Source organism: Phodopus roborovskii, unplaced genomic scaffold, assembly GCF_943737965.1.
Source record: "Phodopus roborovskii unplaced genomic scaffold, PHOROB, whole genome shotgun sequence".
Lineage (NCBI taxonomy): Eukaryota > Metazoa > Chordata > Mammalia > Rodentia > Cricetidae > Phodopus > Phodopus roborovskii.
The window spans coordinates 1,797,171-1,824,299 of record NW_026126646.1 but is presented as its reverse complement, the minus strand read 5'-3'; the positions used below and the strand labels follow the sequence as shown (position 1 = coordinate 1,824,299).

General features: G+C 49.5%; 2 protein-coding genes across 2 annotated transcripts in view; both read right to left on the bottom strand.

The window, feature by feature from the left end:
• The window catches only part of Gpr157 (G protein-coupled receptor 157), a 162,933-nt gene that overhangs the window by 81,568 nt on the left and 54,236 nt on the right, over positions 1 to 27,129 (bottom strand). The gene's annotated exons all lie outside the window — the stretch shown is intronic.
• Positions 1,928 to 22,724, bottom strand: Slc2a7 (solute carrier family 2 member 7). The gene is made up of 12 exons (XM_051173796.1): positions 22,674 to 22,724; positions 22,070 to 22,168; positions 17,859 to 18,019; positions 15,121 to 15,245; positions 12,595 to 12,747; positions 11,977 to 12,102; positions 11,557 to 11,747; positions 9,876 to 9,986; positions 6,033 to 6,134; positions 4,628 to 4,703; positions 3,039 to 3,166; positions 1,928 to 2,204 (listed from the first exon to the last, which is right to left on the bottom strand). Exons 1-12 carry the CDS (start codon positions 22,722 to 22,724, stop codon positions 1,977 to 1,979), a joined length of 1,551 nt encoding a protein of 516 aa, XP_051029753.1. The 3' UTR covers positions 1,928 to 1,976.

The following is a 27,129-nucleotide window of genomic DNA, read 5'->3' as shown; positions in this document are numbered from 1 at the left end:
GCTGTTGGTCCTCTGACCTATGGAAGCTCCATACCCACAGCCACGTCTCTGTAGCCCCTGAGCTTGGGCAAAGGGCAGAGTCCGAGTCTCCAAAGGAGATATGGATGCCAGCCCAGTTTGGTCCCCGCTCTCAGGGCAGCATGCCGTTGAGCCCATGTGAGGAGAGGCTGCAGCTGTTAGAACAAGGAGTCACCGGACCCCACAATGAAACCCCTCGAGCGACACTCAGAGACACCCACTTGCAGGGCAAGTGCTTGCAGGGCATTGAGCTAGGTACCCCCAGAACCTTGACCTCAGAGGGCGTGCACCTGCGGGAGGGGCCGCTTTGGGGAGCTGCTGTCTCTTTCCACCTTACTGTGGCTCCCGGGAACCACACCAGCTGAGTCATCTTGATGGCCTTGATAGTGAACTTTTCTGTCAGCACAGATTATCTCACATTTTCTGGGCCAGTGAGATGGCTCAGCAGGTAGGGGGCTTGCTGTTAAGGTCTGGGAAACTGAGTTCAATTCCCAAAACCGGCACTAAGGTGGGAGGAGAGAACTGGTCCACAAAGGTGTTGTTTGATTTCCACCCCACTCAAGATAAACCAACACAAGTTTTACATTTTTTAAAGTTCTTGTTTTTTTTCAGCTTGATACAGTTGTCCCAGGACATTGTTGGGAAGTCTAGTCTTTTGTCTCTTATGGCTCTCAAATGTTTGTTTATTGGCTCTCAAAATTTAATTGTTAATGTGTGTTTGGGCTCACCTTGTTTTTAAGGGGGACATCAAGGGACCTGCCATGGAAGTATCTCCTTGGACCAGTGGTTTTCTAAAATTGGCTGTGTGTGTGTGTGTGTGTGTGTGTGCGCGCGCGCGCACGCACGCGCGCTGCTCTCAGGGAAGGGATACTGGAGAGATTGCTCATCGGTTAGGAACAGAAATTGCTGTTGTTCCCAGCACTTACGTTGGGCAGTCTGCCACCACCTGTAGCTCCAGCTCCAGGGCGATCTGATGCCCTCTTCTGGCCTCTGCAGACATGCATGTGCACGCATACAGACACACAGACACAGACACATACACACACACAGAGACAGACACACAACACACACACTAAACATTGGCTGTAGGTCTTGCTTCTTTGTCCAGCTGCAAATGGGGTGCATAGTACACAGCTAAAATCACTGGCTAGAATAGTTACATGGCTTCCAGTCACAGATGGGAAAGGGAACTACCTCATAGGGAAGGAGGAGACATCTATAATCTTGGTTTTTAGTTCCTTTCCTTTGCTAACCAAACACTGGAATTCAGGTCTCTACAGCAATCATTTCTCTGTGTGTGTGTGTGTGTGTGTGTGTGTGTGTGTGTGTGCATTTCACATGTGATCAAGTACATGTGCATTTGTGTGTGAACACATGTGGAAACCAGAGATTGACCTTAGATGTCATTTTTCCTCAGATGTGGTCTACCTTGTTTTTGGAGACAGGTCTGCCACTGGGACCTCGGGCTCCCACTTCAGGCGAGGCTGGCACACCAGTGAGCTTCCGGAACCCTTTCCTGGACCCTTCCACTGGGATGTGTCATATTTGCCAGAGGCCTAATGTTGTGGGGTCCGCACAGTCTTGGACTGGAACCTGAGGAACAGGAGTCCAAAACATCTTTTTTTTTTTAATCAGCTAGTTGCCCCAGTTATTCTGTTATAGTAATATGAGCTAAGACCCTGCATTTGTAAAGCTTTAGCTTAAAAATGCATCCATACCTGATAAAAGTTTTGGAGTTAATATAGAACCAGAGTCAGCTCCTATCCATCTACATTGTCCCTCTCGGGTTAGTCTTGGAAGCCGACCACTCATCAAATAAAGCAGCGCTGTGGTTTCCAAGGACTTCCAGTTGCCACGGGAACACCAAAGTCTCAGAGCTGTTACCCTTTCTGAAGACCTGGTCCCCGAGTGTCCTTCTCAAAGAAGGAAGCCAGAGTCCGCGAGGGTCTGCAGAGCCATCAAAAGGCCGTTTGCTGGGCAGGGAGAGAGGGTGTGTGAGGCTCGGCCATCTTGGCTATCGTCACTTGACTCCCTTCTGGGAACTCCACTCCATTTCTCTTGGCAAAAGCACAGTTAATCTCCACAAATGTCTTGCCCTTGGTCTCAGGAATTACCACATAGATGTAAGCAGCGGTGAGGAGGCAGAGTGTGGTAAAGACGAGAAAACTGTACGCCCCGATGGCCACCTAGAGCGGAGAGGAGGCGCACGGGAGGGAGACCCTTCAGACAACACACTTGGCACTTCTGTGAGCCACAGGGATTTTCTTCCTGGTCAATTTTATTCTACTCCTAGAGGAAACGTCAGTGGGTAACAGGGGCCATCCCAGTCCTCCAAAAGGGATCTTTAGTGTTTGGCTCCCGGGGAATTCACAGGCTCTGGGTTCTTCCTGCACTGCAAGTCTGGGTCCGGCTGACTCAGAGGAGGGAGGTAGCAGGGTCGACCCCTCCTCTGACACTGTCATTTTTGGTCTTTAGCAAAAAGCCATTTCCGACTCTGAGATGCAAGCCCCTTGGCTTACTAATGGATTTCACATTGGGTGCTGTGGCATGTGCTTCTAATCCCAGTACTATGGATGCTGAGGCAGGAGGATTCAGAGTTCCAGGCGGGGCATACCTGCAGTGGGAGGGTATTGCCTATCATGCATGTTGGGTTTGCCAGTTCAGGGAAATAAGTAAATACAAAGAACTGGCTGAAGCAAGTCTCACATGCAGCACCCGAGGGCTAATCCTGGTAGCTTCTAATTGGTAGCTGTGTTTTGAGATCAGAGTTCACATACCAGGTTGGCCTCAAATCTCTATGTAGCTAAGGGTGGCCCTGAATGTCTGATCCTCCTGCCTCCACCTTCCAAGTGCTGGTTTTACAGGCCTGTACCACCACCATATGCAGTTAATGCTGTGCTGAGAACCCTCTGTGCACGCTACATGGAAACCCAACCACATCCCTAGCCTTGGGGAGGTTTTTCCTAAGGGAGGAAGCACCCACTGCCTTGAGGCAAGGCAGGGCACGAAGGACCACTCACCTGTATGGATGGGAATGCCAAGCCCACGATGAAGTTGAAGATCCAGTGCACAGCCCCATCTACTGTGAATGCAGCTGTCCGAGAGGACTGCAGGACAATCTCTGTCCTTACCACTGAGGGGACAGGACCTGGGCAGAAGGAAGGTTCAGAGGGCCCTGAAGGCTGCTAGGACCTCAGTTTGAATCCCAGATCTTTTGAGCACCTTCCCTTCCCGTGTGGACCACCCCTGCTGGGCCTGGGAATTGAAAAGATGTCCATCTTTACCCCCAACTGCAGCAAAGGCTAGGAGTGGCAGCCACACTGTCTTCAGCTGGATGCCAGTGAAGGTCTGTAGCAATCCAGCAGATGGAAAGCTTCCCGGGGTCCCACAGTGCAAATCCTCTCCAGCCCTTTTTGAAATTCAGGGAGTTGCTAAGCCCCGTGAGCTCCTGGCTTGCACATTGCTGCCCCCTGTGGGCACGACAGTGCCAGTCCTTTTCAGCTGTCTCCTTATTCTCCCATAAGGAGGCTTGCCTCAAACTGTAGCACGTTTTCCCCTAATTGCTACCTCCATGAAAAACAAAGTATTTTTTAGGGGCCTGTAGGATGGTTCTGTGTGTAAAGGTGTTTGCTGCCAAACCTGGTAACCTGAGCCGACCCTGAGACTCACATAGTGAAGAAGGGAGAGCCACCTCCCACAAACTGTCCTCTGACTTCCACATGCGCACTGGACAACATGCAAGCATATGGAACTACAGATATTGAATAACGTGTAAAAAATAAATCTGGCTGGGCAGTGGTGGTGCCCTATTCAATCCCAGCATTCGGGAGGCAGAGGCAGGCAGATCTCTGTGAGTTCAAGGCCAGCCTGGTTTGCAGAGCAAGTTCTAGGTCAGGTAGGGCTACAAAGAGAAACTTTGTTTAAAAAAAAACAATAAATAGACAGCTAGGAAATTAAATGTATGATTTAGACAAGAGCTCGTTTATCTCAGGCAGGCTTTCAACTCACTTTGTAGCAGAGGATTGTGTAGTCCTGACTGGCCTGGAACTCATCATGTATATATACATGAATGAAATAAATAATACACTTTAAAAAACAGAGTCGGTCTAAAGCTGGGCAGAGTAATGCACAATTGTAATCCTAGTACTTGGTGACTGAGGCAGGAGGGCTGTGAGTTCAAAGCCAGCCAAGGATGTACAGTACGGGCCAGATTTAAAAAAACCAAAACAGGCCAGGCAGTGGTGGCACACACCTTTAATCCCAGCACTCAGTAGGCAGAGACAGGGGGACTTCTGTGAGTTCAAGTCCAGCTTGGTCTACAGAATGAGTTCCAGGAGAGCCAGGGCTACACAGAGAAACCTTGTCTTGAAAAACCAACCAAACCAAACCAAAACGAATAAAAACCAAAAGTGAAGAAAGAGCATGGGCTGCATAGGTCAGAGGCTGAGCTGTTTGAAGGGTTGCGGTAGGTCAGAGGCTGAGCAGTTGCGGTAAGAGGGAAGTGAATGAAGGGCAGCCACCCTTTCCCATTCCACAAGCATCTACTGAGTGCCAGCGTGTGCCAGGCTCCAGAGACTGGCATAGGCAGAGGAGGTATGCAAGAACTCACTGGGCCCTATGGAATGTCCCACGATGTAGGCGAAGACACAGATGATGCCGAGGTAAGACAGCTCAGGGACTGTGCTCTGTAGGAAAAGCAGCGCTATGAGTCTCAAGCCAAGAGCCTTAGGGGAATCTGAGTCCCCCTGTGGCTTCCACCCTCCTGCTGCAGAAATTCTGAGGCCACGAGGATAAGGGTGGAGACAGAACGGCCCCATTCATCAAGGTTTCCGCATCCTTACCTGATGGGGATGGGGAGAGCTGCCTGTCCCTTATTTGAATCAGACTGACTGCGACTTATCTTCATGTAACCTTCTCTGAGTGTCGATAGCATTGTTTCTACCCCACAAATGTGGACTCAGAGCCCACAGATCCCTGAACACAGACCAGGAGGACCGCAGCCCCTCAGGGACAGAGCAACAGAGGGTCACAGTCTTGAGGTGACTGGGTGGGGATTTCAATTCATTTGACAATTGTCTGGTGCGAACCCTTCCAGGGGCTCCCAGGGCACCTCCCTGCTCTCAATGACCAAACAAAACCAGGTTAATAGGCTTAAGCCAAACGGAATGGCAGGCTCCAAGCTAAGTAGCCTGCTAGCTAATGAGAATCATGATGGATGCTTCAAGAGAGCCACCGATGGCATGGTGGATGCCATAGATGGTGGACAGCCAGGGCTTCTGACAGAGGGACACCATCTCTCCCCTTCTATTATTTCCTCCTGCTTTATACGAGTTCCTGGCCAGCCAGGGCTACATAGTCCCCAAATATGTATTTATTAGTATTTTTTTTATGGTTTTTTGAGACAGAGTTTCTCTGTGTAGTTTTGGCTATCCTGAACTCACTCTTGTAGACCAGGCTGGCCTTGAACTCCCAGATATCCTGAGTATTGGGATTAAAGACATGCCAGCACTTCCCAGTGTCCCCAAGTATTTTATAGTACCTATCGGAATTGTTTCCTTTCCAGGTTCAACTGGATCTAGTCTTCAAGATATTTTGAACACTGGGACTTAGCATTCTTGACATCTGGCAGAGTCCAAGAGGGGAGTGAGGGGGTCTGGGCCCAGGTGTCCCCATTGCAGGGGGTTGCCTCAACTGCACTTATAAATCAGAGCCCAGGGGCTAGAGAGATGGCTCGGCAGTTAAGAGCATTTGTTGCTCTCCTAGAAGACTCAAGTTCAATTCCCAGCATGTACCGGAGGAGGTTCACAACGGCCTGTAATTCCAGCAACATACTGAGTCACAGGCCTGTGTTTGTGGGCCATTGGAGCAGAATCACTCATGAACTCCACGCTGGGAATGGGTTTTATGAAGGCAGGCAGCTGGAAAGGGCGGAGACCCTCCCATGCAGTTGGGACCTCGAAGCCCCTATGAACCCCTCCCTCACCACCCAACAGAACAGCACAAGAGAAAATGACCTGAAGGAGGAGTGCCACAGTCAGTACCACACAGGCAGAGCCACAGATGCCATAGCCAGACAGCAGGAGAATCCGCCGCCCCAGACGCTCCACGGCAACTGCCTGCAGGGGAGTGGTTGAAGGGGAGGCTCTTAGTGGAAGGGTTGAACCTGAAACCTCCACCCTCTCCTGCTTGGCCCTTGTTGCCCTCTGTTACATTAGGTGTCATATTTGGTGTAAGTTACACCTTGGGATGTGATTGTCGTCATTTACAGACTCCTATAATAACCACATTAAATTTTCTGTGTGGATACGTGTGCCTGCTTGACTTATAATGGACACTGTGTACGCAGTACCCTGGAAGGACAGCAGAGGGAGCAAGATTTCCTGGAATTAGCTACAGTGGGTTGTGAGCTGCCCTGTACAGCAAAAGCTTGTAACAGTTCTGTCTGTCCCCGGAGACTCAGAGTCTGAGAGCAGTATCAGAGATGATGTTGTTGGCTTCACTCTCCTACTTCCTCTTTGGTTCCCCGGGATCGCCACAGTGCTCCAGTCTGACCTTTTCTGGGCGGCAGCGGTCATCTTTGTGGTGCCGGTGAGTTCTGTGTCAAGTTGACACAAGCTAGAGTCATGGGAGGGGGAAGGCTCAATTGAAAAAATGCCTCCATGAGACAGGGCTGTAGGCAAGCCTGTAGAGCATCTTCCTAATTAGTGATTGGCGTGGGAGGGTCCAGTCCATTATGAGTGGTACCAACCCTGGGCTAACGGTGTTATAAGAAAATGGCAGAGCAAGCCAAGATGAGCAAGCCAGTAAGCAGCTCCTCTCTGTGGCCTCTGCATCAGCTCCTGCCTCCAGGTTCCTGCCCTGTTTGGGTTCCTGTCCTGACTCCTCTGGATGGTGCACTGTTATGTGGAACTGTGAGAGAGATAAACCCTTTTCTCCCCAAGTTGCTTTTGGTCATGGTGTTTCATCCCAGCTACAGTAGCCTAAGACACCAACACATTCTTTTGTGATATCATTATGCATCCCTAGAAACATTTTGGTTTCTCAGGGCTAGAGAGATGGCTCAAAGGTTAAGAGCACTGGCTGCTCTTCCAGAGGTCCTGAGTTCAATTCCCAGCAACCACATGGTGGCTCACAGCCATCTGTAAGGAGATCTGGTGCCCTCTTCTGGGATGTAGGCAGAACACTGTGTATAGGATAAAAAATACATCTTAAAACAAACAAACAAAAACCCAGCAAAACCCATTTTGGTTTCTCTCCATCCTCCCCAGCAGCCAGCTCAGCCAGGACCTTGCAGTTAACACCAGCTGATTCCAGTTCCTGCAATGGGCCTGCAGGCAGGTGTTCTAATTAGCATCCTTCTAGTCAAGCCTGCCCTACAGGCTTTCCTACAGCCCAGAACTCTGGAGGCATTTTCTTAATTGAGGCCTCTCTCTCTCTCTCTCCCTCCCTCCCTCCCTCTCCCTCCCTCCCTCCCCCCCCTCTCTCTCTCTCGTGATTCTAGTCTGTGTCAAGTTGACAGAAAACTAGCCAGCACAACTGAGTCCTTGTCAACTTGACACACAAACACATCGCTGTTAAGCCACAACCTTTCCGTTCTTGTTCATCCCCTAGATGGCACAGTAATGAAGACATCACAGTATAGACTATTTCACAAGCCTGAAAAGCCCTGGTCTTACAGATTCAAATACTTTAAAAGTCTCTTTAAAAATACTCAGTCCCAGCTGGGCATGGTGGCACACACCTTTAATCCCAACTCTCAGGAGGCAAAGGCAGGCAGATCTCTGTGAGTTCAAGGCCAGCCTGGTCTACAGATCGATGCCTATACAGGGAAAACCGCCTCAAAAAACATGAAACACAAACAAATATCCAGTCTCTTTTAAAACCCAAAGTCTATTTTCTTACTTCAAAGAGGAAGAGGCGGTCTGCAGTCCCAATCGGAAAAAAGACACCTGAACTCCAACCCTGTAAGTCACTCGGTGTCTAATGTCTGAGATTCATGCATGACCTTTGTCCCTCCAAAGGGGTTGGGTCTCTTCTCTGTCTCCGTCCTCTGAGGAGCACACAGCCTGCTTTCTAAGCCTGGGCAGGCTCCACTCCACATCCGCACGGTCCTTGGTGGTCAAACTGGCACCCCCACCAAAACCCTGGGGTCTCCTGCTGCGCCGTGCCTTCACCAACATGCCTCCCGGGCTGTCCTCATGGTGCCTCAACCCTGCCCGGCCCCTTCAGTGCTAGCGAGGCTAGCGAGGCTGCCCTGCACCGTTGGCCCTTCCTGACTTCAAACCTCAGCTATTCTTCAGGGTCCCTTCCTGCCTTCAGGGGCAGAACCACCTGGGTGACGCCTACACATCACCAACTTCAGCTGCCGGCTGGAGGTACAACCTTGGCCTCTGGGACATAACCTCTGCGTGCTGACCCCGAGGAAACACTTCCAGAAGGTTTCCCTCACGGATGCTGGTCCTTCCTCAGTCACAGCTGATTCCTCAGCCCCAGCTGACCAGAAAGAACCACAGATTCCCAACTCAAAATAGCAACCAGCCCTGAGAGAGCTGTTAGGTGACTCACGAGCTTCCTTCTGGAAATTCACAAGCCAGGCCTCCATCATCGGCACTGCCTTCTCTCAGCATTTTTAAAAAGGTTATCATTATGTAGTGTTCTACCTGCGTATATGCCTGCAGGCCAGGAGAGGGCGCCAGATCTCATTACAGATGGCTGTGAGCCACCATGTGGTTGCTGGGAATTGAACTCAGGACCCCTGGAAGAGCGACCAGATCTCTTAACCTCTGAGTTATTTTTCTATCTCTGCTCTCAACATTCTTATCTTCCACAAAGCTCACCAACCTTTGAACACTCAATGGCCTTCCTAGGCCAAAGTCTCAAAGTCCCTCTATAATCCTCCCCTAAACAACATAGTCAGGTCTGTCACAGCAATACCCTACTCCTGGTACCACGGTTTATATTAGTCAGGGTCCCCTAGAGGAACAGAATGAATATATATGGATTTATTATTGAATGATAATATAATTAGTTGAATGAATATATATTAATGAATATATATATATATTAGAGTGGCTCACAAGCTGTGGTCCAGCTAGTCCAGCAATGGCTAATCTACCAACAGAAGGTCCAAGAATCCAGTAGTTGATCAGTCTATAAGGCTGGATGTCTCAACTGGTCTTCCGTGTATGCTGGAGCCATGAAGAACTAGGCTCTAATGCGAGTGAAGCAAGAGTGAGAGCAAGCTGGCAAAGAGAAAAGGCTTCCTTCTTCCATGCCCTTTTCATAGGCTGCCAGCAGAGGTGTGGCCAGATTAGGGGCGGGTCTTCCTGACTCAAGATCTGGAGTAAGAGTGGGTTTTCCTACTTCAAATGATTTAATTAAGAAAAAAAAAAAAAAAAAACCCTTACATGTGTGCCCAGCTGCTTGGGTTTTAGTTAATTCCAGATGTAGTCAGGCTGATGAGCAAGAACAGCCATCATATGTGGTTTTGGAGCATTTGTTTGGTTTTGAGTCTCATGTTGCCCTGGCTGGTATTGAACTCATTATATCATCAAGGATGACTTTGAATTTATGATCCTTCTGCATTTACTTCTCAAGTGTTGAGATTATAAGTATGAGGCATCAGGTGTAGTTTGACATAAGTGCTGGGGATTGAACCCAGGAACTTGTGCATGCTAGGCAAGCACTCTACCAACCGAGCTACACACCAACCCTTGACCAAGGTTACTCAAATTGTTAGTGCCTGCAGGACTAGGGTCACCTGCATGCTACCTGGCCTGAGGGGCATCTCTATTCCATTTGGGGGGATTGTTTGGGGAGCCCTGCAACAAGAGAGAGGCTGCTCCCCAATAACTCACCGAGACGATAGTCATCACCAAGTTGATTACTCCAGAGCCCACTGTCACGTACTGGGACTGGGTGGGGTCCACACCAGCCGAGGTGTAGATGATATCTGCATAGTAGTTGACCTAAAGCACAGACAGAGCTGTGAACACAGGCCTGGAGGGAGGCATGTCACTGGAAGCCTGGGTTGGGGAGCCTGGCTTGGAATGGACACAGAAGGTAGTGGCGAAGTTAGGCTCCTGGTAGATCTGACTCTGCTGAGTTTAGGCTGTGCTGTCTCTGAGTCTTGGCTTCTGTGCTGTGTAAAATGGGAGCATCTTTCCTCATGTGACTTTACACCTTGCCAACTCAGGCTCTTCCTTGTTTGGGGCCAACTCTGGCCCAGTCCCAGGGTGATCCCCACTGAGTGGCTCCCAAGATTACTGGCCAAACAATTCAACTCTGGAAGGCCAGGTGTCACCTCTTCCTGTTACTTTTCTTAGACACCAGCAGGGTCACCTGTCCTTTCTCCAACAGCTCCAGAATGGACATTTGAGATTCTCTAGATATTTGCCCATCCACAGGTAGAGTGAAAGCAGCCTCCACAGAGCATGGCGTCATATTTCCACAGCATATCAGCCTACCAGGGCCTCCTCACCCGGGATGGACCAATCTGTAGCCTTCCCTGGAGCTCGTGAATGGGACCAGGTCCCTCACAGAGAGAGTAAATAACTACATGCAGGAGACTTTCTTTTAGGGACCAAGGAGCAAAGAAGAAATGTACATAGCAAGAACACTGTGAATGGCAGGGAGAGGCTCGAGAGGGTCTGAGCTGCCTCTTTGCCCTGGATGTCCTGTCCTAGCTCCTCAGGACCATGCTTGTGGCTGAATTACCTTAGTGCAGCCACCAGTTTCTGTAAATAAGACCTAGTTTTGCTTTCTCTTTCTGGAAGGATTCTCTCTCTCTCTCTCTCTCTCTCTCTCTCTCTCTCTCTCTCGCTCTCTCTCTCTCCCCCCTTTTTAATGATGTACTTATTTTTATCTTATGTTCATGAATGTTTAGCCATGTGCTAACATGTGTCAAGGCATATGTGGACAGTTGCCATGCCTGAAATCCATCAACGAGAAACCTCTATATGAGTTTGGAGGTCCCCACGACACTGTCCCCCTCAGATGATATTCACATTATCAGGAACATCATAATTTCTCTTGGTCCAGCTCATAATGCTTGGTTTTATCCCCTGCCATTAGCTCTTGGTGATAGACAAGAGCCACTCTGGGGCGCTTGTTGCCATTGGCTTACCAGCCACTGTGTGTATTGGCTTGGCTGAGTTTCATCTTTATTGCATTTATTTATCACTCCCCCCACCCTGTGTGTGTGTGTGTGTGTGTGTGTGTGTGTGTTTCTCTCATTCCACATGGTGGATCTCAGGGATCAAACTCAGGTTGTTAGGCTTGGTGGCAAGCGCCATCATACTGAACCATCTTGCAGGCTTAAGTCCTGTTTCTTGTAAAGGAAACACCCAGAACAATACCATGCACTATGCTCCCCGGGGACCTCTGCACCCAGCACCAACTTTGCAGCTCATCTCTCCTGGAGGTCAGACTGAGCCTCTCAGGAATCAAAATGCAAAATATTACTTCCGAGCTTTCTATAAATTCATTTAAAAAAGACCCAAGGGGACCAGAACTCTGGGGAGAGGTGGCATCTCGCACCGCGTTGATTCCGGACAGCTGCTGGCCGGCCATGAGCACGATGATGGAGATGAGCTGCCAGCGCAGGGGCCGGAAGGTGAAGAGGTTGAGCACGGACAGGCGACCCTCCGCTTGCTCCTTGCGTTCCTCCTCACGCATTTCTTCCATCTCGGCCTCCACGTCATAGTTGCAGCCTCGCAGCCTCCGTAGGGCTGCAGGGCAGAGAGGCGGCACGCTACACTCACCCTCTGCTTCCATTGGACCCTTCTCCAGAACCCAGGCCTCACCCCGGTCACCCTGTGCACCCAGCGCAAGCTCTCTGCTCTCAAACCCTGTCCACAGTGACCCTGACCCCGATCGCGATCTCACCAGGTGGCACCTGCCCATTCCGTGCTGTCTTTGTGCACTGGGGACTGTGGTTGAGTAGCCCGTGTTCCATACCTCGCCTTGCTGTCTCTTCGTCCCCTTTCTCAATCAGAGTGTAACGGGGGCTCTCGGGGAAGAAAGGCAGCGAGAGAAGCTGAATCAGTGCAGGGACCCCCGTGAGAGCCAAGAGGATTGGCCAACCTGGACAGGACAATCATGACGGCTCGAGACGTGAATCTGCCGCAGGGGCCCAGGTGTCTTCTCCTGCTTTCCCTCCCCCCCTTGTCCAACCAGGTGGTAGCCAGAGTGGTGGGCACCTAGTCCTTGCCAAGATGCGGCTGCCCACAAAGGGCATCCGTGTTAAAAGAGAGGAGGGTTTGGGGGGTAAGAACTCTTGTATGAAGACCTCAGCTGACTCCCCAGGACCCACCTAAAATATTGTGCCAGTCTACACCCATGGCCCCAGCATTCTGCCGGGAGGTTGGGGATGGGGTGGGGTGGGGTGGGGTGGGGTGGGAGAGCATTGGCAAGCAGGTCCAGGGAGCTCATTGGCTGGCCGGCCTAGCCTGGCTTATCTCTATATCCACAAGCTGACCTACAGGTCACCAAAACACCTTCTTCCTGTTTAGACCATTGGTAAGTTCGGGCTCAGCCACGCACTGCCCCACCCTACCCACGCATGTTGCTGGTTACCTGTGGCATTGCCCAGGATGGCCTGCAGACTGAAGATCTGTGCCAGGAGGATGCCAACGATGACAAATACCTCGGTCATTGTTGCTATGGCACCCCTCAGGTTCTTGGGAGCCAGTTCTCCGAGGTACATGGGGAGGGCGCTATAGGAGATGCCTGATTCAGACAAAATGGGAATCAGGCTCATCAGAAGCAGGCACCTGGTTCTCAGAGCAGTGTTCAGTGTACTCCACCCATCTCTCAATCCTGGAACTGCAACCACAGTCTCTCCGACCCTCCCCTTTCAGCCCTGCTACAGTGTGAAAATGGTCTGCCAAGAAATTCTTTTTCCCAAAGTCTGGCTTTTAGACAAAGGCAGGCATTCCCTCAGGAGTGTGAGAAAACAGTACCAAATGCTAAAAGGGGTCATTTCTGTCTCTGGCAACAGGGACCTATGGCTCCTCCATTAATCTGTGCCTGTGGTACATAAGGTCTAGGCTAGCCTTTAGGCTCCATCAATTGGTACTCACAAGCACCTGTTATAGACTTCAAAGCCCTGCACCCTAGTTCACAGGTTCCTCTCCCCCCATTCAGGTACCTACTCCCTTAAAACCCTAGAAATGTCTCACCCCCCACCATTACTATACACCACCACCACCATCACCATCACCACCACCATCATCATTATCATCACCATCACCACCATCATCACCATCACCACCACCATCACCATCACCACCATCACTATCATCACCACCATCACCACCACCACCATCACCACCACCATCACCACCAAAGCCATTATTACCACCACACACCTCCACCACTACTTTTCTCTGCTTTCCAGAGAAAAAGCCTTGACAGTTTGGGGTAAACTTTCCCCTCTTCAGGTACAGAGTAGCTATTTTGGTTTCTTTACTGCATCATTCAAAAATGATACTGTTACCTTCCTGGCTCCTGGGCCAGACTACTCTTGAGCAGAGGAGTTACACTGTGGTAACTCTATATGAGCTTCAATATTAAAGCCTTATTTTGATTGATCTGTTATTTCTTAAGCGCTAGTCACTTACATAGTCTTCGTTTCGTCTTGCTTGTGGTACAATGCATGCTAGGTAAGTGCTCTACCTCTGAGCTATACCCAGCCCTTTCTTTCCTTATTTTCTGTGGGTGAGGCTCTGTGCATTGAACCTAGGGATAGATACACACACACACACACACACACACACACACACACACACACACACACTCACGGTAAGCACTCTACCACTGAGCCACATACATTGCTAGCTCTAGCTCTCTCACTTTTTAAAAATAAGAGGAATCCTAATGGCAGCTGGGGGTTGGTGGCACACACCTTTAATCCCAGCACTCAGGAGGCAGAGGCAGGAGGATCTATGTGAGTTCAAGGCTAGCCTGGTCTACAGAGCTAGATCCAGGACAGGTTCCAAATCAACACAGAGAAATCCTGTCTGGAAAAAAACAAAAGACAAAACAAAAACAAGCAAACAAACAAAATTTTCAAAAAAAAGAATCCTAATGGCTGCCTGAGACAGAGACACCGGATTCTCTACTCTTTGCTCTCGAAGCCATTCGGTCTCAGTTTAAACTGTTTGCCCTCCTTGGCACATAGCTGCCAAACTGGGCTGTTAAATGTTCTCACAGTAAAATGTCTCCTTCCTCCCAGCTCCTTTCTGTCTTCTGCTTTCCTCCCTGCCCCTTCCCTTTCTCCCTCCCTCCCTCCTTCCCTCCCCCTCCCTCTTTTCCTCTTCCCTCCTTCCTTCCCTCCCTCCCTCTCTCTCTTCCTCCCTTTCCAGACAAGATCTCATGATTGGGAGATCTCAAACCCTGGAGAAATGGCTGAGGTTCCTATTTGATATCTCAAAGCAGACTCTGGCTGCCAGATTCTCCCAGCATCCCTCAGTCCCTACCTGTTAGAGAGTCCTCCTGCCTGGTGTGCATACATCCTGCCCTAAATGTCTGCAGCCCAGGGACTGGGCCAGGCTGCTGGTCTCCCAGCATCTCTTCCCTATACAACAGTCATTGTGGTTACACTGCTCCTTTTTACCTTTACCCTCCTGGCGCCTGGCGCTTGGCTCTGTCCTTGCCCCTCCTGCCTGCCCTCGCATGGTCCAGCTCAGGGTCATGTTCAGTCTGGACCTTTCCAGGTACCTCTGGTTATGCCCTCCCTGTTATCTAAAATAAACCTTCTCCTCCACCATACTTGAATCTACAGCAACCCACTTGCCTCTGCCCTGTATGTGCTATGATTCCTGGAAGGGAGGGAGGGAAGGAGGGAGGGAGGGAGGGAGGGAGTGAGGGATGCAGGGAGGGAGGGAGGGATGCAGGGAGGGAGGGAGGGAGGAGCTAGAGAGCATGGGACTTGCTAGGGCCTAGGACTGGAAAATGGATGACAGCTGGGGAGGACAGCTAGCAGATAGCTAGACCCCCGTGTCTGGCCTTGGCCCTTGGTGCTGGGCGCCCATGTTTCAGAGCTTCCCCCTCACCAGTGCACACCAGACCCACCCGGGTCTCGGGGACCACTCCGGGTACCTGCACAGATTCCCACCAGCACTCGAGAGAAGATGATCAGCTCAAAGGCCCGGGCCACTTTGCTGACTCCCATCAGGATGGCAGGGGTCACAGCGAAGACATTGTTGATCAGCAGTGTCCCTTTTCTGCAAGAGAGTGGGACCCAGAGGACAGGGGTGCTCAGAACAGGTCTTTTCACACCAAACCCGGTGTTCCAGGCTGTCCCCTTGTTCCCTACAAAGGGGCTGACAAGTGCTGGTGGGTGGGGCTGCGTGCTGGGGTGTCCCCCAGGGTCATGCTTGTGCAGCAATCCCCGCCCCTCAGGGCCTTCAGATGACTTGGTGGGCCTGGTGGTGGGAGGGGCACTCCTCAAGACGGGACCAGTCTCTTGTGACATGTACGGCTCTTTCCACACAAACAGAAGAAAGCCCAAGCTGGCCAAGAACAGGAAACAGTAGGGAAAGTGTGTCAAAGTTCCAGCCAACAGGAGTGGCGGAGGGGGCGTGTACTCCCCACACTGAAGCTTCTGGGGGGGGTTGAGCTTCTGCTGGCTGGGTTAGTCAAGTACCCCCCCCCCACTAGTGATGTCTAAGCCAGACCTGATGCTGGCCAAGGATGCTGACCAGATAGATTCCATGACAGATGGGTGCCAAAGGGGACTGTAATAGGAACAATTAATAAAGTCCGTAGAGGGGGAAAGGGAATTTCTGATCTTGAGCACCCTTAGACAAAACAAAAGAAGAAGCTGGAGAAAAGAATCTGACCCCGACCCAGGACATGAAGAGAAGCCTGGAGCCCAGCTGTGTAAACATTCCTTTGTCCCAAAGAAGAACAGATACCACCCATCAACAGCTGTAACCCCACCCCCAGCAAGGGGGGGGGTAACTAACAAACTCATGACCAAATGTCCCCTGCCCTTTCCTGTTCAATTGCATTTTGCTTAAGCATATAGTCATTGGTTTACCCTGTGTAATCATGGAAACTTTGTAGTCCTGAGACTTTCAGCTTTATTACCTTTCCCCATAAAACCCCCTTAGCCGTGAAGAGGCATCTCATTCACTCTGGAAAGGGCGAGATCCCTGATGCAGCTTGATTAATAAAGAAACCTTTGCTTTTGCATTTGCTGAGTCGTCTCCTTGGTGGTGGTCCTTTCCGGGTCCCTCTGACTGGGCCTAACAGGACTAGATGTCCTCTACAATGAAACCCAATGGTATGTAAAGTAGCCCCCAGCTTCATGACCTCCAGGCCCGGGATTGGCCTCACATTTGCTTTGTAGCCAGTGCTCCAGCCTCCACCCCCAAGGGCTAGATCCCAGCTGAGCTCTGCCATAACCACTCAGGAGGCTGCTAATTGCTCCCTATCTTCAGACCCGGAGCTGTCAGTTTGAGGACACAGCTCCTGACCTTTGCAGGTGCCAAAGGGCTGGAGGATCTCCATGAAAATGTCCTCTGCTCATCAACACTCATGAGTGCTCCCTGGATGCCTCTGGCGACTCTCCACTCCCTAGGGCTGCCACAGGCCTGAAGCTTCGCCCTGGAGCCCCTGAACACCCACGAGGGTAGATAGCACATACAGTTCTATATTCCTGGTACCCTCTTACCGTCCTGATCCCCAAGAAGCCTGCTGGCCTCAGGGAGGCTCAGGCTGATAGGGACTGCACTAGCAGGCTGAATCTATTTCAACCCCTAGCTCCTCATTTGCAGTATGAGTCAAGGGATGCTCTCTTTAAGAGTATTACCCTTTAATCCTAGCACCCAGGAGGCAGAGGCAGGTGGATCTCTGTGGGTGACAGGCCAGCCTGGTCTACAGAGTGAAGCACCATCTCAAAAAAAAAAAAAAAAAAAAAAAAGTCTTTAAGTTTCTTCCACAACCAAAGTTTCATCCCTGAGGAGGAGGAAGAAGGAGCTTGGGTTCCTACAATAGTCTAGTGGATATTTGTAAAGCGATAGCGTACATAGCCTGACCTGCAGCATGATTCTTTCTTCACTCAACTGCTCAAGAAAGGACAAATTCACTGCCCACCAAGTATTTACCAGGGGAGGCCTCTGGGTTCACTTTCCATAAACAGACAACTTCCAACGGGTAATATGTTCCTTAATGCATGAAACAGAGACTGCCATGCTTCTAGGGTAACCTTTCATATAGGCTCTTCACTCCCCACCCTCACACAGCCTGCCTCTGTGTGACAAGTTCAAGTGAACATGGTCTGGCTAAGCAGAATGCAGCTGGGCCTCACCCAGAGACCTTAACTCAGCCTTCCCCTTCCTGGGGACCTTGACCTGCACTGCCCTCCTTATCTTCAGTCATGCCTGTGTACCCTGGGCCTGTGAGTAGTCAAAGGGCACAGACCGGGCACACGTGGTGACTCATGCAGCCCTGTCCCCAACTTCAGGACACCTGCTGAGCCCATGTGAAGAGTGCTGTCAGAACCAGAAGCCATCTGACTCCAGAATGAATCTCCCTCAGTGGCATTTCTGAACACGTGTCACAAGCGCTTACTTCTCACCAAGCTAAGTCCCACTAGAACCTTGACCTCAGAGGGTGTAGCACCTCCAGGGTGGGTGGTGGAAGGGTGCTTCTCCTATGTTGCTGCCTAGGAAAGAGATCCTGAAAGGTCTGGCTAGCTTGCACCCTGATGTGCGTGGCGATGTGGAAGCTTGTTTTCAGATCTGGTCTCAGGGCGGACTCAGCTACGTAGCAGGAGAGCCTGTGGCTTGCTGTGACGAATTTCAAGTTTGGGAATGATATCCACTATTTACCTGCCCCACTTATTGACCATTAGGCCAACAATCAAGGACCCCAACAAGCCTCCCAGAGGGAACATGGAGACCGTGCAAGACCACAGGAGTAGCAGGGAATTCTCGTCCATGGACTTTCCGTGCCTCTCAAAGTACGTGTCATTATAAAACGACTTGAAGACCTGAAAGACAGGGCCCCATCCATTGCTCAGCATACTATGCGACCCACAGAAATGTGGATGTAAGTGTTCTTAGCTGCTCCCCGCCGTCTAGTAGAATACTATTCCTGCCTGTACCCACAGGACACTCTGAACCTGGTGCCGCCCTGTTGGCACCTGGGAGCAAAATAAACACTCTGTGCAAAGGGGAAGGGATGGGAAGCCAGGCTCACAAAAACGGTTAAACACTCACTTTCGTGGCCTTATTCTGCCGGAAGCAGTGTAGGCAAGAGTCACACTAACTGGGTGGCTTTGGGCAGCGTGTCAACCGCTGTAGTGTTAGTCTCCTCACCACCATAGAGTACCCAGTGCTGGGATAAAAGGCCTGTGCCACCACCGCCTGGCCGAAATGTTTTTCAATTATTTGCATTAGTGTTTTGCCTGCATCTAGATCTGTATGAAGTTGTTATATTCACTGGAACTTAAATTACAGACAGTTGTGAGCTGCCATGTGGGTGCTGGGAATCCTCTGGAACAGCAGCCAGTGCTCTTAAACATCTGAGCTGTCTCTCCAGCTCTCATGCTATCTTACAGCTCTCAGCTCACACCTTCAGGGCAGGAACCGAAGGCAGGATGCTGATGCAGAGGCCACGGAGGATGCTGCTTACCTGCTTGCTTCCACATGGGCTTCTCAGCCTGCTTTTTTATACAACCCTGGACCACTTGTCCAGGGATGATCCCACCCACAGTGAGCTGCAATCTCTCACATCAGCCATCAATCACGAAAATGCTTGCCCACAGGCCAATCCAGTGGGAGTATTTTCTCAAGTTGGGTTCCCTCTTCTAAAAGGACTCTAGCTTGCATAAAGTTGACATAAAACTAGTCAGCACATTAATTATAATTGTGATGGCACGTTACCTGTGTCATCCTTAGATGAGATTGCCCAGGGCTGGGCAAGCAGTTCAGATGGTAGAGCACTTGCCTGGTGTGCAGGAAGCCCTGGGTTTCTTCCCCAACCCAGAATAAGATCAGCTGTGGTGGTGCACACTTGTAATCTCATTATTTGGGAGAGGTAGAGGCAGGAGGGTCAGAACTTCAAGGTCAGCTTTGCTACATATAGAACTAGATTCTGCCTTAAAAATCAGGGTGGAGAGGGGAGGCTGGAGAGATGGGTCAGAGGTTAAAAGCACTTGCTGCTCTTGCAGAGGACTGGAGTTTGTTTCTATCACTCATGACAGATGGCTCACAATGCCCTAGCTCAGAGGCTCTTCTAGCAAAGTTGGGGCACGCACGCGTGCGTGCACACACACACACACACACACACACAGGGATCCCAAACTGGGGGTGTGGTTCAGTGGTGGACTACTTGCCTATCCTTCCAAGCTCTGGGGCCAGTGAGGGGAAAGACACTTGCCCAGCATTTTGATGGTTTCCTTGTATATTCTTTATTCTGTATTCTCCATTCTATTCTTATTTCTATCCAGAAATGTCCCTTCTGTCTCTCTTGATGATATCCTTCAAACTCTTCATTCTTTCCCTTATAGCTTATACCCCCAGCAAAATCCTTCAAGCAATATAGAAATTGCAATGTGGTTACATTCCATTTTTCAAGGGAATGATTACAATGAATACAGGTAAAAAAAAACAGCATTTTTTCCATATCCCTCATATGACTGAACATTTTATGGATTATAGGTGAAAAGCACATTGTCCCAAGAACCCACATACATTCATACCCGAGCAATTTGTTATAGATTAACAGAGTATGAGCAAGCAAGGTATTTTTCTCAGCCAGTTCTTTTGCTGGCAGGCTGAATAGTGTGGTTACAGAACAAATCAGTCACTTGATTACTTATCTTGAAAGGTAATCTTAAAGGAATCACAAACCTAGACTTTTATACAGGAAAAACAATCAATTATTCCTCACCATTGACCACTAATCGGTACTAGCAAGGAGAGTGTGTCAGCTGGTAATAACTGGACTGTGTTGGCTTTTGGTCCCTAACATAGGAATCTATCCCTCTGCTACACATCTTTGTGAACTTCACACTGCCTTTTAGGGGTTTTCATCTCAAAGCTGCTACCACAACATCTCAGTCAAACCCAGAGTCATTTTAAGGCTTTGTTTCAGCTGCGTTGCACACGGAAATCCATGACTGCATCTTTCAACATCAAGATTTAAAAAATTCAAGCCAGCCTGGCCCCTGGGACTCAACTGTTTTTCTTAATCATTAACCTTAACTGTGATCTATCAGTTCCCTAGATTTTCAATCATCAATTGAAACTAACATTGTTATTATCAGTTAGAGAGTGCAGCTTAGAAAGAAATCGTCTTCATAATAACCCACAGTCAAAATGCCCACTAGAATGGGATGTTTCCATGAGGTAAGCACACTACATTCCAGGCAGTGGGGATCTCCCCACACCCATTCACACTATGCCAGATGCCAGAGAAAGATGGCAGGGGCAAATAAGTAAAGGCACAGCAGAAGCCAGAGACACCCTGGTGGGCTGACACCTCGGACTTCAATTGCCAACTGTTGCACCTCGGACAGGGCTGCCAGCAGTAGCTCATGCCTCTAATCACAACACTGGACAGACTGAGGCAGGAGGATGGCTCAGGGCCAGCTTGATATATATATATATATATATATATATCTCAATAAGCCTAGGAATGGGAGACATGGGATGGCCCAGTGGTCACTCAGCTAAAGCTGATGGCTTGAGTCAGACCTTCAAGGAGAAGCAGAGAGAGGGTTCCTGTAAGTTGTCTTCTGACTTCACACACTCACTGTGGCAAGTACATGCCCCACACATATTCAGACAAACTCGAGGCAGACTGAATAGGCATAATTAAATGCAATTTTACATGTATATTTCTCTTCTTTTTTTCTTTTTTCTTTGTTTGTTTCTTTTTTTTTTTTTTTTTAGACAGGGTCTCTCTTGAACTCACGAGATACCCAGTGCTGGTATTAAAGATGTGTACCACCATGCCTAGTGAAATAAAATATTTTTAAAGACAATAACCTGGCTAGGGATGTTGCTCTGTGGTACAAATACTTTCCTAGTATGCATGAAAGCCCTGGGTTTGCTTCTCAGCACTGCAAAATGTAATACCACTGAAAACTTCATGAGATCAGAGCTGCTGCGTCAAGAAAATAAGTAACTAGTATCTGTATATGTAATGCACATAAATGCAATTCATATCCGTACATATTCACATTTGTATATACACCGCAGGTAACTACTTGCTTTTCCTCCTATAAACAATAGCTGTAAGTTAATGACAGTTATTTATTTATTTATCCATCAAGTTTTGACGCAGGGCCTCACTGAGCCAGGTGGGGCTCGAACTCTCAATCCTCCCTTTTCACTTCCTCAGCATCTGGGCTGACTGATGAGCACTGCTGTGCCTGTCTTCTGTGACACCAATTTTTTTTTTAAATAATACTGCTGAATTTACACACTTAAGTGAATTAACCGCCACCCAAGGCCCTTGTCCCCTTTGCTCCTTCAGGGACATCTTTTCCGCATCTGTCCTTGTGAGTCTCACTTGGTTGCTCTCTCCCTCTGTACCTCAAATCTCCCATCCAGAGACACATGGCGCCTGCTACGTGAAACCCAAAGTAGGCTCCTCATTATGCCCCTATTAAACTTCCTTCTTGGACTCTCTCTCCCACATAGCAAAATCATTTTACAACTGGGTTTGCCCTGCCCAGGTTTCTGCTTTACACCATCTGTCTCCTCTTGGACTCATCCCAGTCCAAGTTTATCTCTGATGCTTCTCCTTGCCACAACCACAGTCCCTAAATGCTGCTAACGGAGACTCTGTCATCTGCACGTGGCCCTCCCAGGTGACCAAAGTGAGGCCAAAGCCCAAGGTGCCTAAGCACAGACTCCAGGTCCCCTCGCCTAGCACTAATGTGTCTAGAAAAGATGACATTGCCTGGGAAAATCCCTCTGCTGCCTCTGGTCCTCAGAGGTGGGCATCTGGGAGTCTAGGAGAAGACGAAGGTTTCAGAAGCAAAACAGTATCTGACTTCTACCCGTGGGACCCCCCGCCTTGTGCCCACCTTGTGAGGTGTGTTGATCACAGAGATGTTGTAGCCATACTGGAAGGCTGAGCCAAAGGATGCACTTAGGGTGGTCAGGGCCAGTGTGGGCTTGAGGCTCTGTATGAGAGATTTCCAAGGTCAGGGACTTGCTCTTGTGGGGTTGGTTCCTGGAGCTTCTAGGATTGAGGGTGGGTGAGGTGAGGGAGGCTAGGCCTCCTGTTCTTCCTTAGATGGAAAGGAAGATCTGTCTGGAAGCTGACTATCATTCTGGAAGGAGGGGGAGGGGGCTGTTTGGGAAGGTGACCCAAGCAGTTGCTGTCAGAGCTCTGAGGCCCCCTTTTCCTGTTTCTAGGCACACATTTGTCCTGCCTTTGCCATTAGGGGTGAAGGGACTGTGTAGAGGAGGGTTGTGAAGCAGGAGCGCCATCTGTCCCTCCCCCAAAGCGTCTCTGGAGTATGCTTATTCTGAGCCATGGGGAATGGGTGTGGCAGCCTCCCTGTGACCATCCGGGTAGGCGCTCCCCTCCAAGCCCTCCTTGACAGATTGATTCCAGGGCCCTTATCTGCATACAAAGGTCTCCAGGTTCGTGGAAGAGAGGCAGTTTCCATAATTGGCACTTACTCCTTTCATGTGTGTCGTGGGCAGAGGTGTCCCTGTCCCCTTCTTCTCCATCCTCATCCAGGTAGGCGAGCAGGTTTACTCTGCCTCTCAGATGCTATGGACCCTGCTTGTTCTGTACTGGCTGCTAGCTGGATGTGCCGAGTTTCTCCAAGGCTGGCTGGCTTAGTATATGAGCCTCTTGCCCTCTGGACCTTAATGGCTTTTTGCAGGAGCCCATTCTCCTTGACAGGCTGATAAGATATGCCTTGATGCTTTGCTAGTAGCATCCACACGCAGAGGGGCCACATCTTTGCACCCTACAACCCCCAGCCAGCAGCACCCCCACTAGGAGGGAAAATATACTGGCTGGTCCCCAAACATGAGTTTTGGAAATCAAAGGGCCTTCGACCTCGGAGCCTGGTCTTGTGTTCTTTCTCCAGATGTGCCTCCCGAGTGCACCAGGCTAATTGTCTATTCAGAGGAAAGAGTTTTTTCTAGTGCAACTTTGCTGGCCATGGTGGCAAACTCCTTTAATCTCAGCACTTGGGGGGAAGGGACAGGAGGACCATGGGTTTGAGGCCAGTCCAGGAAATACAGTAAGAACTTGTATTTAAAAAAAAGACAAAAACAAAATCCAAGGACTAGGACGTGGCTCAGCGGCCATCAGCTGCTCACTTCACATAAAATTTTGGATTTCATCTGGGCAGTGGGGGTGCACACTTTTAATCCCAGCACTCAGGAGGCAGAGGTGGGCAGATCTCTGTGAGTTCAAGGCCAGCCTGGTTCCAGGATAGCCAGCACTACACGGAGAAACCCTGTCTCGAAAAACGAAACAAAACAAAAATGAGACAAAACAAAAGGCTCTAGATTGCATTCCCAGCAGTGCAAGACAAGACGAGACAAGGCTGTAGGAGAGACTGCGGCAGTCTACCCAGGCTGCAGCCATCCTGCCCAGGTGCCCAGGCCAGCCGGAACGAGCATGCGCGGCAGACACTTGCTCCCTGAGCCAAGCCTGCCTCTACGCCCAGAGACTGCTGCTGAAGACACACCTGACCAGAGACACCAATGAGGAAAGGACACACAGCAGAGTCAGCGCCTGAGCCAATGGCACCTTGGGAGGGGGGGGATAAAGGCGGGTCTGACTTCCTCAATAAAGCGGTCTGCAGCACGCTCTGCTACTCCCTGACTCCCTGCCTGGGTGGTCGGGCTGCCGCTTCTCGTCCCCTCCCCCAAGGGTGTCAGAGCAGGGTAACCCGCAACACAGGGCAACCGTTAAAATTTTACACTTTAATTAATTAATTAATCATCATTAATATCACTGTTATTTTTGTGTACGTGTGGGGGTGTACACGCGTCACAGTGCGCACGTGGGGTCAGAGGACAGTGTGCAGGGGTCAGTTCTCTGCCACCGTGTTGTCACTGGGCTTGAACTGAGGTTGTCTCTGTTAACGGGATAAATAAAAGGACCCAGAGACTAATGTTGGGGTTCAAACCTCAAGCTGAAGAACAGAAAAGCTAAGTAGGGGGCCACTAGCTCTTACCACTACCTCAGGCTGAATGGGCTGCTCCTGCGGCCTCTCCTCAGTGTGTGTGTGTGTGTGTGTGTGTGTGTGTGTGTGTGTGTGTGTGTGTGACTTGGGACATGCACACAGAGGACTCAGGACAACCTCAAGTGTCAACTATCAGCTTCTACCCTGTTTGAAATATGGTCTATTATAGCTGTTTGCTGCTTCATCTGCTAGGTTGGGGTGGGGGGCTACCAGCTTCTGGGGATTTTTCTGCCTCTGTCCCCCAACTTGAACACTGGGATTTGGGTCCAGGCTGCCATGTCCAGCTGTGACATGAGTTATAAGAACTCAGTGTGGCAAGCGTTTTACTGACCGAGTCGTCTCCCTAGCCTACAACTTTATTATTTCTAGTTATACTGGGAAATTCAAGTATTAGAAATAATGACTGGAATGAATTAGTAAATAATTGTAACTGGTTTAGATCTTTGATACCCCAAAAGCGGTGTATTAAGGACTTGAGCCCCAGCTTGTTGCTGGTGGGATGTGGTGGTGGGAAATGTTGGGTTGATGGGATGTGCTCTTGGAGAGGATTGTGGGATGCCTGTGTCTTCCTTTCCCTTAACGTCCTGGCTATGAGATGAATAAGCTTCACCTGCTGTGTGTCCTCATCATCATGACAATGCTGACTCACGATACAAAAGCAGAAGGACAAACTGACCATTCAGCGATGGTTTCCAAACAGAAATAAGTGCATTCCTGTCTTAAAGGTGATCATGGGTCTGGCAAATGGCTCAGAGGGGAAAGGCATGGACTGCAACTCTGATGACTGGAGTTCAATCCCAGGAACCCACTAGATGGAGGGATAGAACTGATCTCCTTTACCAAATGGCGAAAGCTGAATAACACTTAATAAGCCAGTGACACCTCGAATAACAGGATGGAATTCATGTCAGAATTATCTCTGTTAGGAAAGGAAGAGAGGAAGAAAGGAAGGAAGGAAGGGAGATGGAGGAAGAAAGGAAGGAAGGAGCAGGAGGAAGGGAGAGAGGAAGGAGGAAACAGTCTTAGTTTATTTCCCTTGCTGTGTAGAGAGAGATTCCACAAAGCCATTGCATCTGGCTTGAATTCCTGAGTGGTAGCACCTGGGCTTTGAACTCCCTTTTGTTGGAAGTCAGGTGTAGACGGTAGTTTCTGTTTGTGCCCAGTCCCACAGCTGTTCAGTCCCCAATAAACACACAGAGGCTTATATTAATTATAAACTGTTTGGCCCATGGCTCAGGCTTATTACTAACAAACTCTCACTACTAAAATTAATCCATAATTTTTATCTATGTTTAGCCACGCGGCTCGGTACCTTTTCTTAGTAAGGCCTTCTCATCCTGCTTCCTCTGTGTCTGGCTGACAACTCCTCTCTACCTTTCCTCTTCCCTGAAATCTCCTAGTCTGGCCGACCTGCCTGTACTTCCTACCTGGCTACCGGCCCACCATTGTTTTATTAAACCAATAAGAGTGTACAGTGTACAAGAGCCTCACCCCGCAGTCAGGGGTGGTTACCTTTTGTTTAAAGTTAGGGATCGTTATCTGGGTTGTTGCTCTTTTAAAGGAATTCCAGAGCCTTTAGTCTTTGGGGATCTGGTAAACCAGGAGGTCTCACAGTTCCTTCAAACAACTCCAGATAAGAGGTTTTGGTATGGGAAATTGACTTGCTGGAGGTGTAATCTGTGTAACAATAAAGGAGGCTTTAGCAAAACCAAGAGCAGTGAGCTCATCAGAAGCTGGCTCCCCTATGGCTGTCATTGCTGAGCTGAAACATGAAAAAATAAAAGAACCTATTAGGAGTAAGGTTTTTCCCTGCAGGCCTGGGCCTATTGCTGTGCCAGCCCCAAATAACACACAGAGACTTTGTATTTGATATAAAGCTGTTGGCCAGTTACTTGTTTCTTATCGGCTAGCTCTGTCTTAATTATTAACCCATTTCTATGTATTTCCACGTGGTTTTATCTTACCGGAGAGAGGGGCCGGCGTTCTGCTCTCTCCAATCTCTCCATGCGACTCCTCCTTACTCCTTCCTCTTGCCTCCTTGTCTCCTAGTCCCGCCTATCTTGCTTTCCTATTGGCCAACAGTGCTTTATTCATTAACCAATAAGAGAAACATATTTACAGAATGACATCTCACTCCTTCCTCTAGAACCAGTGACTGATATTTGGGTTCAAACTTCAAGCTGAAGATTGGAAAAGCAAAGCAGCTGGCCGCCAGCTCTTTGCAGACTTCTGTGAGTTCAAGACCATCCTGGTCTTCAAAGCAAATTTCAGGCTAGCCAGGGATGCATAGTGAGACTCTGCTCCTCCCCCCCCCCACACACACACAAAGACTTCTAGGCTCTCTTATAGGCCCTAACTTCCTGGGTCTCCTAGACCAAACTATCAGGGCTCCCTGAGCAGAATGTCTTACTTGTATTGAATCCTCACTAACTGGAGAACCATTGTATTCTGTACATCTTCATCACCCTACTCTCATGCCTCAGACCTCTTGCTATATAACCACTCACACAAGCAGAGTTCTAGACATCTCTATGTATAACTGTGAGTCTGAAACTATGCAAGTTCACGCCAAGGTCTCTGATTCTATCTATTGCCACTCGGGGTAATCCAGGACCCCATGCTGTCTGTGCTCTCCCACTGCAGTGGTGGGATGGTTCCCACCTTCTGCATCCACTGGTGTAATTGTTCTAGCCCTGTGTGTTTCCCTTGTGGGTTTATGTGGTCTTGAGATGAAGGTTCATCCCCAAGCATATCAACCCAGCAGAGAGTACCAAGCATGCACCACGGAGCTAGATGCTACAGACACATGAAGTCATATAGTTCCTGCGGCAGCCACATGGGATGTGTCCTGTTTATTCCTCTCTTACTTGAGGTACAGAAAAGCTAAGTAACTTGGGATTTTGCATGGTTAATAAATGGCAGAACCA